This window comes from Oncorhynchus gorbuscha, linkage group LG01, assembly GCF_021184085.1.
Source record: "Oncorhynchus gorbuscha isolate QuinsamMale2020 ecotype Even-year linkage group LG01, OgorEven_v1.0, whole genome shotgun sequence".
In the NCBI taxonomy this organism is placed as follows: Eukaryota; Metazoa; Chordata; class Actinopteri; order Salmoniformes; family Salmonidae; genus Oncorhynchus; species Oncorhynchus gorbuscha.
In genome coordinates this window covers 37,849,951-37,868,044 of record NC_060173.1, presented here as the reverse complement: position 1 = coordinate 37,868,044, position 18,094 = coordinate 37,849,951, and the positions used below count along the sequence as shown (strand labels likewise).

General features: G+C 40.9%; 1 protein-coding gene across 2 annotated transcripts; it reads left to right on the top strand.

Moving 5' to 3' along the window:
* Nucleotides 1-1,473: 1,473 nt before the first annotated feature.
* On the top strand, nucleotides 1,474-17,462 carry LOC124037066 (nuclear transport factor 2-like). Of its 2 annotated transcripts, none has more exons than XM_046351703.1 (5): nucleotides 1,474-1,607; nucleotides 3,814-3,935; nucleotides 11,997-12,068; nucleotides 12,228-12,326; nucleotides 16,548-17,462. In XM_046351703.1, the coding sequence occupies exons 2-5, from the start codon at nucleotides 3,837-3,839 to the stop codon at nucleotides 16,659-16,661; spliced, it is 384 nt and encodes a 127-aa protein (XP_046207659.1). In that variant the 5' UTR covers nucleotides 1,474-1,607; nucleotides 3,814-3,836; the 3' UTR covers nucleotides 16,662-17,462. The 2 variants fall into 2 exon arrangements, with proteins under 2 accessions (XP_046207659.1, XP_046207667.1); XM_046351711.1 differs by lacking the exon at nucleotides 1,474-1,607 and adding an exon at nucleotides 2,734-2,866.
* Nucleotides 17,463-18,094: the final 632 nt, after the last annotated feature.

Here is an 18,094-nt window from a genome sequence, read left to right as displayed (position 1 = left end):
ATGATGTGTCCATATACCTGTGCTATGAGGGACAGTTGAGGAACCATAGGCTAAAGAAGGCTGATATGAGAAACATCAAGGAGGTTTGGAAGGAGAAGGTCATTGAGGATGGAAAGGTAAACTGTTACCTTTTTGCTTTCAAAATAATCAGTTAACATTTCACACACTCTTTGACTCTGTAATATTTATTCTAAATGTATGTATCTTCAAAGAGATGAGAGCAGCCATCTTCCAGAATTTTTACACCAGCATGTGGAGAGCCAAGATGGAGAAAAGCCTGGGGAGTGGGTTTATAGATTATTAGAGGGCATTCGTCAACACCAAAATGATACTATACAATTAAAAATATTTGTATTTTATTTAACTAGGCAAGTCAGTTAAGAACAAATTATTATTTCCAATGACAGCCTACCGGTGAACAGTGGGTTAACTGCCTTGTTCAGGGGCAGAACGACATAATTTTACCTCATCAGCTCGGGATTCAATCCAGCAACCTTTGGGTTACTGGACCAACGATCTAACCACTAGGCTACCTGTCGCCCCACAAGACAGAAGTAATAACCAATAGTTTTTGGTTCTCAGTCCCTAGTTTCACACCTCAGTCCACATAATTCCGCGCTCTCCCTTTTTGATATAAGTTTGTGTACAATAGCACCAATCCATGCTATTATTGCAATACAGTCACATACTGTACTACCACACAAACACAACCTTTACAAGAAACAGACTTAGACTGCCATTACTGACTGTTACCTGTGGCAAAGATGTGTTATACCCCTTGTTCACAGACATTTGCATTAGTAATGATTAGTTTTGAAAGTATCATCAGGGGCATTGTGTTTGTGATTCAAAGAGGTAACTGTGGCTGCCTTCAAGAACATTGACCCCTCTCTGGACTCTACCACACTGGACTGGAACCTAACTATGGCATTTCTAGATACCCCAGGAGGAGCTAGAGCAGCAGACAACAAAAAATGGACACAGAGCTGGCCCTGCAGCACCTCATGGTAGCGGATGTAATCAGGGCTAGGCCTGCACCACAACAGGACTCATGCACTTTTACAAAGTGTCAGCTGTCAGGCATCTTACTGTATTTTTTTTATTTGCTCTCATTGCAAAGTAATTGTTTCGACTGAAATGATCTGTAAATAAAATGTTTCCCACAATCAGTGTCAATAGTGTAGAGTTTATGTAACCACATCAGCATTCCAAAGTTAAGCTATCACATACGTCTCAGGTGATGTTCGCCAGTCTATTAAATTCATCACTGGTGCAGTATACCATTATAGAACTATGGTATTTTGCGGATGTCCCCATGTAAAAACCCTGTGTAATGTTGATCCATGCCCTTTCTACCCAGTCATGTAATTTACACAGCAAATGTAATTCACCTTCATCAAAATGGGCTGAATAAGAGGTACCATATTTTTGTCTGAAGAGGAAAATGTGTGTGTTTGTGGAAAATCTCAAACCTACCAGCTGTATAGATTGAAGAACTCCATTTTCCTTTCCCCCAAAGCATTAGGACAGATTGTTGTCCTGAGCATGCGCTATAAACTGGTGGAATCGCCATAACTGGGAGCCGGGGCACGGGTTTTGGGTCCGCGGTAAGTTTTTTGTTTGTATAAAGCATTCCATGATATATTGAATGAAAAAAAATGTGTATTCTAGCAACAATAGTATCGTATTATGTTTTAGACTGAATTAGTTGATATACCTTTTTTGACAGGCGCTGGCTCGCCAAAAGTGCTAACTAAGACACGCCTATGTTCTGTCTGGGCCCGGTCCAAAAAAAAGGCTTCAAAATGTATTTTTAGCAGCCGAAACCACGTGCCATTCAATTTGAAAACACAGTGAAGCTTGTTTTAAATTTTTAGAGCCGTGATTATATTTTATTAGATAAGCAATACAGGACTGCTAGCTAGCCAGACAACCAACGTTTGATATTTGATATTAGCCTTGCCTATGCTAGCTATCTATGAACCTAGCCTCGCCGCTCAACTCAATCGTTGACCAGTGTGGGCGAACTCGCGCTCCAATGTCACACACAGTGTAGTTTAAATCAAAACGACCCATTTCAGCGGCCAAAGAATACCCCGCAACGACACACCAATGTTCCGTGTAACTGCGGGCTGTTTGGGTGCTACCCCGCAACGACACACCACTGTTCCGTGTAACTGCGGGCTGTTTGGGTGCTACCCCGCAACTACACACCACTGTTCCGTGTAACTGCGGGCTGTTTGGGTGCTACCCCGCAACTACACACCACTGTTCCGTGTAACTGCGGGCTGTTTGGGTGCTACCCCGCAACTACACACCACTGTTCCGTGTAACTGCGGGCTGTTTGGGTGCTACCCCGCAACTACACACCACTGTTCCGTGTAACTGCGGGCTGTTTGGGTGCTACCCCGCAACTACACACCACTGTTCCGTGTAACTGCGGCTGTTTGGGTGCTACCCCGCAACTACACACCACTGTTCCGTGTAACTGCGGGCTGTTTGGGTGCTACCCCGCAACTACACACCACTGTTCCGTGTAACTGCGGCTGTTTGGGTGCTACCCCGCAACTACACACCACTGTTCCGTGTAACTGCGGGCTGTTTGGGTGCTACCCCGCAACTACACACCACTGTTCCGTGTAACTGCGGGCTGTTTGGGTGCTACCCCGCAACTACACACCACTGTTCCGTGTAACTGCGGGCTGTTTGGGTGCTACCCCGCAACTACACACCACTGTTCCGTGTAACTGCGGCTGTTTGGGTGCTGGAATGGGTCGTGTTGTGACGTCGAAGCGCCAGTCTGCCCGTAGTCGTCGCTGCTCAACTCTATCGTAAATCGTTGCGTTTAACAGAGGAGCTATAAACCGTGAGTTCGCCTGTTTGGTTGGCGAGTTCAGCCAAAAGATCCCGACAAAATTGTTCATGATGACATTCTAACTTAACTAACGTATTGAGCGGACTGTGTGAAGTAGTTTGCTGTCCATTTAGAAGTCAACTTACGATCACAGGGAAAATTAGTTACTAGTAACGTTAGCTAGCTGGTATAACTTGGTATCTAACTAAAATAAAAAAACTTGGTAGCTAATGTCAAACGATGGATATAACATTTTTGCAATTATAGTTCTAGAAGTATGACTATAATGGAGGACTATTTACTAGGTTCATGTGAATAACTTTGGTATGCAAGCCTCGTATAAAGTTATCGTGCGTGGGGGAGACGTATGACGCGCTGTGTCATTGATGTCGCACTTATCAAAACAAGACCAACTAATGTTAACTAGTATGGTCAGGATAGGTATGAACACTGGGAAAAATACCCAAAGAATAATACACTATCTACAGTGCTATTTTTTTTTAGGAGCGCATGTACAGTTTTATTTTTTGTGCTGTGAATGTATTGTTGAAGCACTAAATTCCAAAATATATTTCCTACATACTCTTTGCCTAACCTGCATATGTCTGTAGGGTAGGGCAGATCATGGATAATTGTATGTGCACTCTTAATAATATGTATACTGCAATTTGAATACTTACAACTAAGCCTAAAAATAGATTGTATTTGAAAATAACAATCATTTCATACCTGGGTGGGATACTTGGGAATATACTTTCAAAATGAAACACATTTTGTGCTGAAATCCTGGTGGTTTTAGTCTCTTTATTTAAAAAATGTTTTACCATAAAATACAATAAATACCCCTAAAAATCACCTGTTGCCAACCCCTGCTCTACCTGGTCTTTCTTGACCATTTTTATTGAGTTTGGTTTATATCATTGGATTGTCTATACTTATAAGATTGTCTCTTCCACTAGTGCTTGTTGCCAGGTGATTCAGAATGGGGGAAAAGCCAATTTGGGAACAGATAGGATCCAGCTTTGTGCAACATTACTACCAGCTCTTTGACACTGACAGGACCCAGCTTGGAGCAATATATGTGAGTCTCAGAATGTGAATCTGTACCAATGAATATTTATCATAGTTACTCTGTCCTGTTGTCAGCCCCTTGTATTTATGGACCGTTCACGTGCTGTTGGGAGTTATCGGAAGTTTGGCGTTAGAAATGGGAAGTTTCACTTGAATGACCCTCCCAAGTGGGCATTACAAATGGGAAACTGAGAAAATGTTGTTCACCAATAACTTTTCACCTTTCAACCAAAGGATGACAACATATGTTTTTGACCGTTACAAAATTATCAATGTGGATAATGTTGCTAGTTTGACCATATTGTCAATGTTAACCAAGCTAGCTAACTATATAATTAGCAACATTAGCTATCTTATCAAGCTAGCTAAAATATTGTTGGTTGAAGAATTGGTCCGAATTTAACAGTTCTAGAACTGTATTGTCATGTCGGACTTACTGACTTCCCAGTTCCTACGAGCACATGAATGCCCCATTATTCCACCTTCAACCATCTATCCACCTCCTCTGCATCTGTAATAACTAATTCAGTAATGAATTTCAACAATTAATTAAATATTTGTTAATATAAGGTTCAGTTGTTATTCAAATGGAAAAGTAGTGTATCATAACGCCATTCCTGTGAGCAAATGCTCCCTGATAATTCTATCCAAAACGCTAACCAAAGTAAAGATTGTTCAATCAATACATGTACCGTAGTCTTTCCTTATTTCAATGTAACTGTTCAAACCTTTACTTGGTTTATGTCTTTCAGAGACTGATGCTAGATCAAACAAGTTTTGACAAGCATTCATCTGAGGAACTTTTTGGGCCAAAGAAACAGGGTCTGAAGCATCAAGTTAGACTGTGGAGGACATGCAAATATGCATACTACTTGGACACTTCCAAGCTAAAGCATAATATATTTCAATAAGATGTGTAATATACAGCATATAGTAACATATTTTAAGCTGCTCAAATAATTGTAATGTCCATTTATCAATTGTGAGAACAAGCAAGCTGTTGATTGTACTCATTTCTTTACATTCTGCTGAGTTAGCGTTCTTGATTCAGTGTATTGTTTTTGTGCCCCATATTGGTAGCAGGGTGATTCTCATGAAACTCGCACATAAACACATCTTTCTCTATTATTCTTCTTGGATCACTAAGAATCGGATCTGTAGGTATCCATTTCATAATTATTGTTTAGTATTTGATCAGATATTATGCATTTTACCCAGGGGTGAAAGTATATTTTATTTCTTCCCGGTATGGGACTTCAGTACCACAATTTTAACCAAGCTAGTTAACTTTAGCAACATACACTACCGTTCAAATGTTTGGGGTCACTTAGAAATGTCCTTGTTTTGAAAGAAAAGCAAAACAAAATGTCCATTAAAACAACATCAAATGATCAGAAATACAGAGTAGACTTAATGTTGTAAATAACTATTGTAGCTGGAAACGTCATATTTTTAATGGAATATCTACATATGCGTACAGAGGCCCATTATCAGCAACCATCACTCCTGTGTTCCAATGGCACTTTGTGTTAGCTAATCCAAGTTTATAATTTTCAAAGGCTAATTGATAATTAGAAAACCCTTTTGCAATTATGTTAGCACAGCTGAAAACTGTTGTTCTGATTAAAGAAGCAATAAAACTGGCCTTCTTAGACTAGTTGAGTATCTGGAGCATCAGCATTTGTGGGTTCGATTACAGGCTCAAAATGGCCAGAAACCAAGTACTTTCTTCTGAAACTTGTCAGTCTATTCTTGTTCTGAGAAATTAAGGTTATTCCAAGCGAGAAATTGCCAAGAAACAGAAGAGCTGTTTACAGCTACAATAGTCATTTACAACATTAGCAATGTCTACACTGTATTTCAGATCAATTTGATGTTATTTTAATTGACAAAAAATGTACTTTTCTTTCAAAACCAAGGTCATTTCTAAGTGTCCCCAAACTTATGACCGGTAGTGTACATATAGAATTCCTATGAATTCAATAGGATCTCTGTTAGCCTGGTCGTAAAGATTTGTCATTTAACTTTTAAAATGTATTACCTTTTTATTGTGGCATAAACAACCAGTCATGATGTTTTCATCTGATTTGTCAAACAATCACTTCAGCCTTTACAAGGCTACCTGTGCACCTTCATCCACTCGTAAACATATTTCCAGCCTCCAAACAGTGGTGAATGGAGAGAGACCTCTGTTACACAAAACACCATGAATTGTAATGACATTTGGCGATTGTCATTAGGCTAGAGTTGTTGTGTCCACTGCTGTCCGTGCTCGCCTCTTAGTCGGACACTCGTCTCTGCCTTGGCATAATTCTCGTCAAACCACATTGCATTTTGGAACGTAGGCTATACCACCTGTTTTCATTCACAAATGTTTCCTGCCTCTGACATGCGCTAATGATAAATAGTGGTGTAATAGTCCCCCCCCCCAAAAAATCATTTTTTTATTTTTTTATTAGTGTAATTGGCTTATGTTTTACTGGTACAGCATATGCCCAGTATTTATTTTGGACTGTACTGCTTTACTTTCACCTGATTTTACCACACATTCCACAATTACAAATGCAAAATATAGGTTCCAAAATTCCAAAACGTCTTAAACAAACTTTTTTTTACATTGTTCTCCTAATGAAAAGGCCAGTGTTAAACTTGAAATATGTAATTATAAACAATTATTTAGTGATTTCTCATTACAGCAACACAACCTTTTCTTAATGTTGTTTTTTGTCATAATTGCTTGTGCATACATGTTATTTTTATGTAGAGATATTTGAATAAAGAACAAAGAGCACACTATCAGATTAAGGCCAAATTACTGAAATGTTTAAAAAATATATTTCCTAAATATTAGTGCATAATACGTTTTCAGAGATGAGCATGCATGTTTCGGTAATGAGTGTTGCATAGTTTGCCATTGAAAAACTACTGAGCTCTATTAGATATTCATTAACACAATACATCATCAAACGGTGTCATTTGTTAAGCCCAAATGACTTGCATAATACTAAAATCACTGATCTTAATGCAATTGACAAAAATAACCGTTTATTTTCTAAGATATTTAGAAAATTGGGGCGGCGGGTAGCCTAGTGGTTAGAGCGTTGGACAAGTAACCAGAAGGTTGTAAGATGAATCCCCGAGCTGACAAGGTAAAAAAATCTGTCCTCCTGCTCCTGAACAAGGCAGTTAACCTACGCCATCATTGGAAATAATAACTGACTTGCCTAGTTAAGTAAAGGTCAAATAAAAATACAATTTCTAAATTTAATGTCATCCCATGGACAAATGGAATAACATGATATGCCTGTTAAGCAGGGGGAAAAGTAAGGCGGTACGGCATCACGGCAAAATAAATAGTGAGGGTACGCCTTACCGGTAAAACATGAGCCTATTACAATATTTAAAACAAAATATCAAGAAAAATAGGCTGCATGCCATAGGCATGAAAGGTTTGTGATTGGATATAATGCCAAGGCAGAGATGAGTGGCTGACACAGAGACATACATAGACAGCAGTTGACGCGTAAATTCTGGCCTAATGACAATCGCTAATGTCATGACACTTTTTTGGTGTTTTGTGTATCCATTCACCACTGTTTGGATGCTGGAAATATGTCAAATCTATATAAAATGTTATTTGTCACATCCACATGGTTGGCAGATGTTAATGCAAGTGTAGCGAAATGCTTGTGCTTCTAGTTCCGACAGTGCAGTAATATCTAACATGTAATCTAACAATTCCCCAACAACTACCTAATACACACACATTGTGAAGGCCCTGAATTTTTCTAAACCGTCTCAGTGTAGCTCCTTCCAATAGGGCGCTTTCCCTTTAATTCCAAATTAAATAGCCAGCATCAGCTGCGCAAAAGTGGGGTTGTGATGGAGACGTGAATGAGGATGTGTTCAACCCTCAGTTCCCGAAGCTTCTCTATTCCGTTTGTTTTGTTGCCGTTAAACGTGTGTTTTGTAGCCTAAGAGAGTTTACCCAGGATCGGATCCACTCTTTGCGTCCGTGGACTACACCTCTCCGTTCTTCGTGGCCTTTCTCCGCTGGAGATCTATTGGCGGATTGGATTGTCTGACTGACCGACTGACTACAACCTTTTTGTATACGGTATTTCATTTGTTTTGATGTGAGGTATACTGTGATGATTTATGTAGTTAGTTGTAGTTGATGACTTAGTAAGAGTTGATACGCTTTAAGTTCTGTGGTAAAATAATTTTTATATTGATGGTATTTTTAATACTGTGTTTACGCTACACTGAATGAACGGACAAACATTGCGTGACAAAAGTCACTTGAGTTCACTGAACTCCTTTACCGGGCTGGACTCTTTTTAGGCCTGAGGTACAGGACATTTCTGGAGGAACCAGAACTCATTGTGTTATTATTATATGTGTGTGTTATCATTGATGTTGTTAATACAACCCACGCAAAATATAGATGTTTTTGAAGTTCTTTCCAATGTTTTAAGGGTTTATGAAAAGTTTATTTCCATCCTGACTTTTACATAAGTCCTTTGTATTGGTTTAGACTTGACGGACTCATTCCCTCCCAAACTAAAAGGAGAAACCAATGTTTTCTCTGGTAGGCACAACCTACCTGGCACCCCTATAAATAATAACCTCAAGTCAAAACCGTTACAAAATCTAAAGGGGTGAATGACAATATGTAAGTATATGGATGAGCGATGGCAGAGAGGCATAGGCAAGGTGCAATAGATGGTATAAAATACAGTATATACATGTGATATGAGTAATGTAAGATAAGAGCGTCTGCTAAATGACTTAAATGTAATGTAAATGTAAGATATGCAAACATTATTGAAGTGGCATTGTTTAAAGTGACTAGTGATCCAGTTATTAAAGTGGCCAGTGATTGGTTCTCCAATGTAGGCAGCAGCCTCTCTGATTTAGTGATAGATGTTTAGCAGTCTGATGGCCTTGAGATAGAATCTGGTTTTCAGTCTCTCGGTCCCAGCTTTGATGCACCTGTGTAGACCGCACCACCCTCTGGAGAGCCCTGCGGTTGTGGGCAGAGAAGTTGCTATACCAGTCTGTGATTCAGCTCGACCGGATGCTTTTGATTGTGCATCTGTAAAAGTTTCAGGGTTGTGGGTGACAAGCTAAATGTCTTCAGCCTCCTGAGGTTGAAGAAGCGCTGTTGCGCCTTCTTCACCACACTGTCTGTGTGGATGGACCATTTTCAGTTTGTTTGTGATGTGTACGCCGAGGAACTTAAATTTCCACCATCTCCACTGCTGTCCCTTCGATGTGGATAGGGGGGTGGGGTGCTCCCTCTGCTGTTTCCTGAAGTCCACAATAATCTCCTTTGTTTTGTTGATGTTGAGTGTGAGATTATTTTCCTGACACCACACACCGGGTGCCCTCACCTCCTCCCTGTAGGCTGTTTCGTCATTGTTGGTAATCATGCCCACTACTGTTGTGTCGTCTGCAAACTTGATGATTGAGTTGGAGGCGTGTGTGGCCACGCAGTCATGGTTGAACAGGGAGTACAGGAGGGGGAAGAGCACGCACCCTTGTGGGGCCCCAGTGTTGAGAGTCAGCGAAGTGGAGATGTTGCTTCCTACCCTCACCACCTGGGGGTGGCCCGTCAAAGTCCAGGACCCAATTGCACAGGGCGAGATTGAGACCCAGGGCCTCCAGTTTAAGGATGAGCTTGGATGGTACTATGGTGTTGGATGCTGAGCTGTAGTCAATGAACAGCATTCTTACATAGGTATTCCTTTTGTCCAGGTGGGATAGGGCAGTGTGATGGCGATTGCGTTGTCTGTGGACCTGTTGGGGCGGTATGTTACCTGAAGTGGGTCTAGGGTGTCAGGTAAGGTGATATGATCCTTGACTAGTCTCTCAAAGCACTTCATGATGACAAGTGAGTGCTACGGGGCTGTAGTCATTTAGTTCAGTTACTTTTTCCTTCTTGGGTACAGGAACAATGGTAGCCATCTTGAAGCATGTGGGGACAACAGATTGGGATAGGTAGCAATTGAATATGTCCGTGAACACACTAGCCAGCTGGTCTGCACATGCTCTGAAGACGTGGCAAGGGATGCCTTCTGGGCCAGCAGCCTTGCAAGGGTTAACACGTTTAAATGTTTTACTCACCTCAGCCACGGAGAGGGGGTGCTCAGTCCTTGTTAGCGGGCCGCGACTGTGGCACTGCATTATCCTCAAAGCTGGCAAAGAAGGTGTTTAGTTTGTCTGGAAGCGTGACGTCAGTGTCCGCAACGTGGCTGGTTTTCTTTTTGTAGTCTGTCATTTCCTGTAGACCATGCCACATACGTCTTGTGTCTGAGCTGTTGAATTGCGACTCCACCTTATCCCTGTTCTGGCATTTTGCTTGTTTGATTGCCTTGCGAGGGGAATAACTACACTGTTTATATTCAGTCATGTTCCCAGACTTCTTTCCATGGTTAAATGTGAGTGGGTGAATGTTCGCAGGTAGCCTAGTAAAGGAGCCCTTTGAAGTGATTGTATGGCAATCAAATGAAAACATCATGACTGGTTGTGTTTATGCCACAATAAAAGGTAATTCATTTAAAAAGTTAAATGACAAATCTTTACAACTAGGCCCACAGAGATCCTATTGAATTGATAGGGATTCCTATGTTTAATTCTATGATTAAAAAAATATGCGTGCAAGCGTGTGCACCTAAAGCAGGTCCATACTGGGAAGAAATTAATTTTACTTTAACCCCTGCTATAAAATATTGAAATATGTGGGATATGGAGCAAGTGCTAAAACATGTAGACATGGCAAAACCCGGGGATATCCTCCTTTAAGTGGAGGGGTTGGTCTTCGCTGAAGCACAAACAGATTGTGGATTTAAGTAAATTAAATTATTTTTATACACCCATATTTCTTGACAACCTTAGTCAAATAATAGATGTTTACCAAAAAATCTATACAATAGCTTTAAGCTGTGGTCCTAGTAAATAATAAAAGTTACCAGCACAGCGCACCCATACATTTGAAATAGCTTATTATCATTACCGAAATGAATGTTCTCATTACCGAAACAGACCTAAAAATGATATGGTAATGAGATGTGTTTGCTAATGAGAGGCCCTTAGTTCAATTTGCAAGTAATAGGAGACCGCCGTTGTGAGTCCACAAACAATAGACCACATCTTCAAAGCCCTTTCATGCCTCCATGTTGTTAAGGTAATGGTTCTTAAGTTTTTCCCCATTTTAAGTTTTTAGTCATTTTGGTAATGTGAAGGTCAAGTGTATTAAAGGGGGTGTTTGAGAATAAAATCCTCGTTCCCGCATATAAGTGAAGAAATTAAATGAACTTGTGCTCAACTTTATTAAATCAAATTTGAGTTTTTGTAAAACTCTGTTACGGTAATGAGAAAGATGTCCAGACTGTTTTTACGGAATACATATAAAAGATTAATGTAAACTTCATATGGTATAACATTTTTATTATTTATAGACAAACTACAGCATAATGTTTTATTCAAATATGTTAAATTGTATAAAATGACCTGAGGATTTAATCCAGAATCATTTCGGTAATGAGAATTTGGGGTGAAAATTAACTAAAGTCAGACGAATGTGATATGTATTTAAAATAATACTCTGCCATTAACTAGGTATCTTAGTCTTCAGAATGATAGTTGACTGTTGCAGATACATTATGGTGTTCAAAGTCAATTTATTGCTGCCATGGTTAACTGATTTCATGAGAATCACCCACAATTGATATTTTTAGATGGAAGGAGAACTGCACAAGCGATTATATTTACATTATAATGAAAATGTATTACTGGAAGGCTTCTGGTTGCTATCTTATTTGGCCTCAAACAATTTGATTTTCATCAAATAACAAGATCAGAGCAGCAGAGCCCGTTCTTCTATTGCTTCCACATGGCACTTGCCTAAATGATTACATACTCCTTCACACCCTTGAGTATGCGTAGAAAAGTCAGTCATGCTTTTAAAATATTTGGCAGTCGGGACACTTCACATCCTTCCACCCTAAATATACCACCAATGTGCCTTCTGCTGGTGAATTCAATCCTCTGCTTTTCCTTTTAACAGATTGATGCATCATGCCTTACGTGGGAAGGACAGCAATTCCAGGGAAAGGCAGCAATTGTTGAGAAACTTTCTGTGAGTGACATTTTAAAATATTTGTCCTGAGGATGACAGAATGGAATACCTCAGTAATATGTCAGGAGTATACTGATTGAACAGGATATCCAGTATACATCCTGGTGGAATGTGCTTGTCTCTGATACATCTGTCATGTTTCTTATTTCTTCTTTTCAGACTCTCCCCTTCTTAAAAATTGCTCACAGTATAACAGCACAAGACCACCAGCCCACCCCTGACAGCTGCATAATGAGTATGGTAGTAGGACAACTAAAAGTAAGTATTTCTCATTATATCACTGTAAAAATCAATATGACCAGTTTCTTAAACCAACAGCTGAGTAGTTTGCATGCTAGACATCCCCACCTGCTTTAAATTAAGAGCATTGGTTCTGTCTGTTTGATCAAACTTCATTGTTAAAAGCACAGCTAGGTACATCTGTTTTCAGCTTCACCACAGTTTCAAGCCATTGGTTCACCGAGTTAATAAACAGCTATGCTGTTATTTATCTGCCTAAGCAAATAGAAGAGGCCATGGACCAGGCATTCCTGTGTTACACACAAACATACCCTTATTTTTTACGAGGTTGATAAGTACTTTAAAAGTCAGGGTTATTGTATATTATTGTATGTGTCTGTCTCTCAGGCAAGATGATGACCAGGTCCTGGGCTTTTAGAATAGCTTTTTTTCTGAACAATTTCAGTAATGCCTGGGTTTGCACCAATGAGTTCTTCAGGCTTGCCCAGCACAACCCTTGATCTGTCTGTGGTCTAATGCCCCATCTTCTCCCTACTTACTGTCAGTAAGGATCTGTGTTCTGACTGACCATGGTTCAGTTGGGCTTTTACTAATCTCATGCCATAGAGGGATTTATTCATACTGGAGTTTGGTGTTTGCTTTGGGGATGATCAGTGAGATATATCTGCTGGAACGTGTGCTACGGGTGGGTGTTATCGTGAACTGAGATGACATTGAAGCTCGTTTGGAGGTTAGTTAGCACAGTGTCCAAGGAAGGGCCGGAAGTATACAGAATGGTGTCGTCTGCGGAGAGGTGGATCAGGGAATCGCCCGCAGCAAGAGCGACATCATTGGTATATACAGAGAAAAGAGTCGGCCTGAGAATTTAACCCTGTGGCACCCCCATAGAGACTGTCAGAGTTCCGGACAACATGTCCTCCGATTTGACACACCGAACTCTGTCTGCAAAGTAGTTGGTGAACCTGGCAAGGCAGTCATTAGCAAAAGGCTACTGAGTCTGCCGATAAGAATATGGTGATTGACAGAGTCAAAAGCCTTGGCCAGGTCGATGAAGACTGCTGCACAGTACTGTCTTTTATCGATGGCGGTTATGATATCGTTTAGTACCTTGAGCGTGGCTGAGGTGCACCCGTGACCGGCTCAGAAACCAGATTGCACAGCGGAGAAGGTACGGTGGGATTCGAGATGGCCAGTGATCTGTTTGTTGACTTGGCTTTTGAAGACCTTAGATAGGCAGGGCAGGATGGATATAGGTCTGTAACAGTTTGGGTCCGGTTGTCTCCCCCTTTGAAGAGGGGGATGACCGCGGCAGCTTTCCAATCCTTGGGGATGTGAAAGAGGTTGAACAGGCTGGTAATAGGGGTTGCGACAATGGCGGCAGATAGTTTCAGAAATAGAGGGTCCAGATTGTCAAGCCCAGTTGATTTGTACGGGTCCAGGTTTTGCAGCTCTTTCAGAACATATGTTATCTGGATATGGGTAAAGGAGAAGCTGTGGAGGCTTGTGCGTGTAGCTGCGGGGAGGGCGGAGCTGTTGGCCGAGGTTGGCAAAGCTGTTGGCCGAGGTTGGAGTAGCCAGGGGGAAGGCATGGCCAGCCGTTGAGAAATTCTTGTTGAAGTTTTCGATCATCATGGATTTATCGGTGGTGACTGTGTTACCTAGCCTCAGTGCAGTGGGCAGCTGAGAGGAGGTGCTCTTGTTCTCCATGGACTTTACAGTTTCCCAAAACTTTTTGGAGTTAGAGCTACAGCATGTGAATTTCTGCTTGAAAAAGCTAGCCTTTGCTTTCTTGACTGACTGCGTGTATTGGTTCCTGACTTCCCTGAACAGTTGCATATCGTGGGGACTATTCGATGCTATTGCAGTCCGCCACAGGATGTTTTTGTGTTGGTCAAGGGCAGTCAGGTCTGGAGTGAATCAAGGGCTATATCTGTTCTTGGTTCTGCATTTTTTTTGAACGGGGCAACGTAGTCATTCTGTATTGACCAATTATCGCAACTAGTCTCAGCCGCAATAATGGCATTATATGCTAGCTCTGATCTTCACTGTGGACCTTCAACTTGCAGGCTGCTGATTGTTAGAAGCTTTTTAGAACACCAATGTGTCATTTGAAGGAGCCAATGCCATCATGATCACTGAGCAGTAAACCTTACAGAGTTATGTATGCCTTGTCTCCACTGACACCTAAAGGGAATACTTGCTTTTTGTCTTCGGCTCTATCTCCATTAGTGCTTGTTCACACCTGCTTGTGCTCTGTTTGACTGGAATAGCCTGATCAGGAATTGGGGTTTGTCACAAGCAGTGTGATTGTATAAGTTAGGCTGAGGCTAACTGCAAGACTGACTGTAACCGCCCCGTTCCTCCCACATCCCTTCCCCCTGGAAGCCTCTTCCCCAGAGAAGGAATGTCTATCTCACTCTGCACATGTTTCTTTAGCTCTACTTTAAAAACACATTGTTGTGCTCACCCTCCCTTCACATTTCTCACTGTAAATTGTGAATGATAATTCTTCAAATGTTACTGGTGAAATGTCCATGCCAACCATTTTACCTCTAATTTCATGGTAATATGCATTTACTCTGAATAAATATATAAATGCAACAATTTCAACAATTTTACTGCGTTACCGTTCATATAAGGAAATCAGTCAATTGAAATAAATTCATTAGGCCCTAATCTATGGATTTCACATAACTGGGGATACAGATATGCATCTGTTGGTCATATATATATATATATCTTAAAAGTAAGGTTGTGGATCAGAAAACCAGTCCGTTTCTGGTGTGACTACTATTTGCCCCATGCTGCGTGACACATCTCCTATGCATAGAGTTGATCAGGCTGTTGATTGTGGCCTGTTGAATATTGTCCCACTCTACTTCAATGGCTGTGTGAAGTTGCTGGATATTGGTGGGAACTGGAACATGCTGTCATACACGTCAATCCAGAGCATCCCAAACATGCTCAATGGGTGACATGTCTGGTGAGTATGCAGGCCATGGAAGAACTGGGACATTTTCAGCTTGCAGGAATTCTGTACAGATCCTTGTGACATGGGGACGTGCATTATCATGCTGAAATATGAGGTGATGTGTGCAAGTGGCCATCGAAGGTGAGCAATTGCCCACTGAAGTCGGTTACGGCGCTGAACTGCAGTCAGCTCAAGACCCTGGTGAGGATGACGAACATGCAGATAAGCTTCCCTGAGAGGGTTTCTGACAGTTTGTGCAAAAATTATTCGGTTTTGCAAACCCACAGTTTCATCAGCTGTCCGGGTGGCTGGTCTCAGACGGTCCCGTAGGGGAAGAAGCCAGATGTGGAGGTCCTGGGCTGGCGTGGTTACACATGGTCTGTGGTTGTGAGGTCGGTTGGACTTAAACTGCGTTGGAGGTGACTTATGGTAGAGAAATTAACATTTAATTCTCTGGCAACATCTCTGGTGGACATTGCTGCATGCCATTTGCACACTCCTTCAAAATAAATTTGTGCACCAACTTTGAGCGAGAAAAGCTTTTTGTACATATGGAACATTTCTGGGATCTTTCTTTTAGCTCATGAAACATGGGACCAACAATTTTTACATGTTGCGTTTCTATTTTTGTTCAGTATGGATCTTCTTTAATTATGTACAGTGTTTTAAATTATGTACAATGATCATTATTTTGCAGATTGTGTTAACAAAACAAAGCACATATTTTGCCTACGGCGCGTGCTGTTGTGTTTTGGCCGCATGAGAGAAAAATACAACCATTCGCACAATCATCCAGAAATCATAACAAATTAGGTGGTGTTTTTTGTCTCACAGTAACGTTATACAATGCTATTCTGTTCTGTTATGTAGAATAATATCATTATGTGCTCTTGCTAACATTTATTCAGGTTTGATCTAACATGATTAAACAAGCACCATTCTCCATCATAACTGAAATTTGCCAGAGTATCCTGTTCTCTGGGCAGCCGAACGAGTACAGACTGTGCGTAATGTAGAGAATCCCACACATGTGCAGAAGCTTCGGTTGTTTAGCTAATCGGGAAGAGGCATCCAGAGAATTTAGCAACGCGGCCACTCCGAATAAGTTAATTGATAGTAGAGTATCAGGAATGTGTTTGTTGAGTGCAAGCAGTTTGTGTTTCTTGGACTCAGCCAAAATCAACCCTTGTCAGAGATGCACCCAACTGTGGATTGGATACACAGCCATAGAACTGTTGACTTGACTAAGCTCTGTCTTTGTGTTACAGGCCGATGAGGACCCCGTCATGGGATTTCATCAGAGTTTCATCCTGAAAAACATTAATGATGCTTGGGTATGCACCAATGACATGTTCCGGCTCGCGCTGCACAATTTTGGCTAAGGACATCAGAGGTGTGCAGGAAGGATATGAGGGAAGGCTGACAACACCTAAATGCCCAACCTTCCCTCTGTATCTTCCATACCTGTTAGAGAAATCACATCGGATTCCAGATGTCAATCACAGAGACCTACAGGCACATAGGCTACATGCCTCCAACTGAATTGAGATGTGTTCCTTTGCTGAGAGCTCGCAGAACCATCAGTCTCGTTCCCTACGCCAGTGTTTCCTAACCCCAGTACTTGAGTACCCCCAACATTACATATTTTTGTTGTTGCCCCGGACAAGCACACCTGATTCTACTTGTCAACTAATCATCATGCCCATGATAAGTTGAATTAGGTTTTTATTGTCTGGGCCTACAACTAAAATGTGTGCTGTTGGGGGTATGTGAGCACCGGAGTTGGGAAACACTGCCCTACGCTGACCTGTATGATGCTGGGGAGCTTGAATATCTGAAGATGCCAGAAAAGGAAAAAAATACCAACCGACCTGCACCATTTTCTCTTCCATTTTAGTTTTGTTTGGACTCAAGATTTCTTAGATCCTGTTGTTTTCTCTTACTCTCCTTTGTGTTGTGGCTTGCCTTGGTGTATACAACTACATTTAGCTTATTTTGTTAAGTTTATATTAACATTCATTGTCATATCAGGTTGCTACAGCGATCCAAAGAATCATAGAAAATATGGTCAATAAGACACCCTCTCCTCAGACCAGCAAGTTTTCCATTTCCTGCTCACTGCTCTCTGTGACAATGAATACTAAAGCCACGATACACGATAAAAGTTGACTTTTTCTTAATGATTTCAGCTCATTGTTCCTCTGCCTTTCTCTCCTTACACCTACCTCCTCACTCTTATTTTAATTGTCTTGGCATTTTATGGACAACCATTTAGCTTCTCGTCAGGAGTTCTATAGCACAGTGTTTTATACGATCTCCTCTATCACTGATTTTCTCAAGCAAGATGCAGACAAAATGCAACAAAAAAATACATATTTAACCTGTCTCCAACCCTTCATCCACAAGAGAATTTAACAAGTGACATCAATAAGGAATCATGTCTTTTACCTGGTCAGTCTGTCATGGAAAGTGCAGGTGTTCCTAATGTTTTGTATCATCAGTGTATATGGACATATGGTTCCCATTTTTTTTTTTTTTTCTAAACTGCCTTTTTTTTAGACAATACTGCATAAATAGCCAATAATGAATTGAAGGATGCTCTTGACAATTGGGAGCACTTTGTGCCATCAGAGTACTTTTGGAGAAGTTTTGCAAGAGGGAACAGACATACATCAAATTATGCCTTTTATTTTGGTATTTTTTACAGCAATAATGGTTGTATACTCTGCCCTCCATATGTATTTGGACAGTGAAGCCTATATATATATCTATATATAGATTTGTCTTTATTTTAACTGTTTTCTACATTGTAGAA

Coding starts and splice junctions, on each gene's coding strand:
- LOC124037066 (XM_046351703.1), top strand. CDS start 3,837: ATGGGGGAAAAGCCAATTTGGGAACAGATAGGATCCAGCTTTGTGCAA. Junction 3,936..11,996: donor CCCAGCTTGGAGCAATATAT/GTGAGTCTCAGA, acceptor TCCTTTTAACAG/ATTGATGCATCATGCCTTAC. Junction 12,327..16,547: donor TGGTAGTAGGACAACTAAAA/GTAAGTATTTCT, acceptor TTTGTGTTACAG/GCCGATGAGGACCCCGTCAT.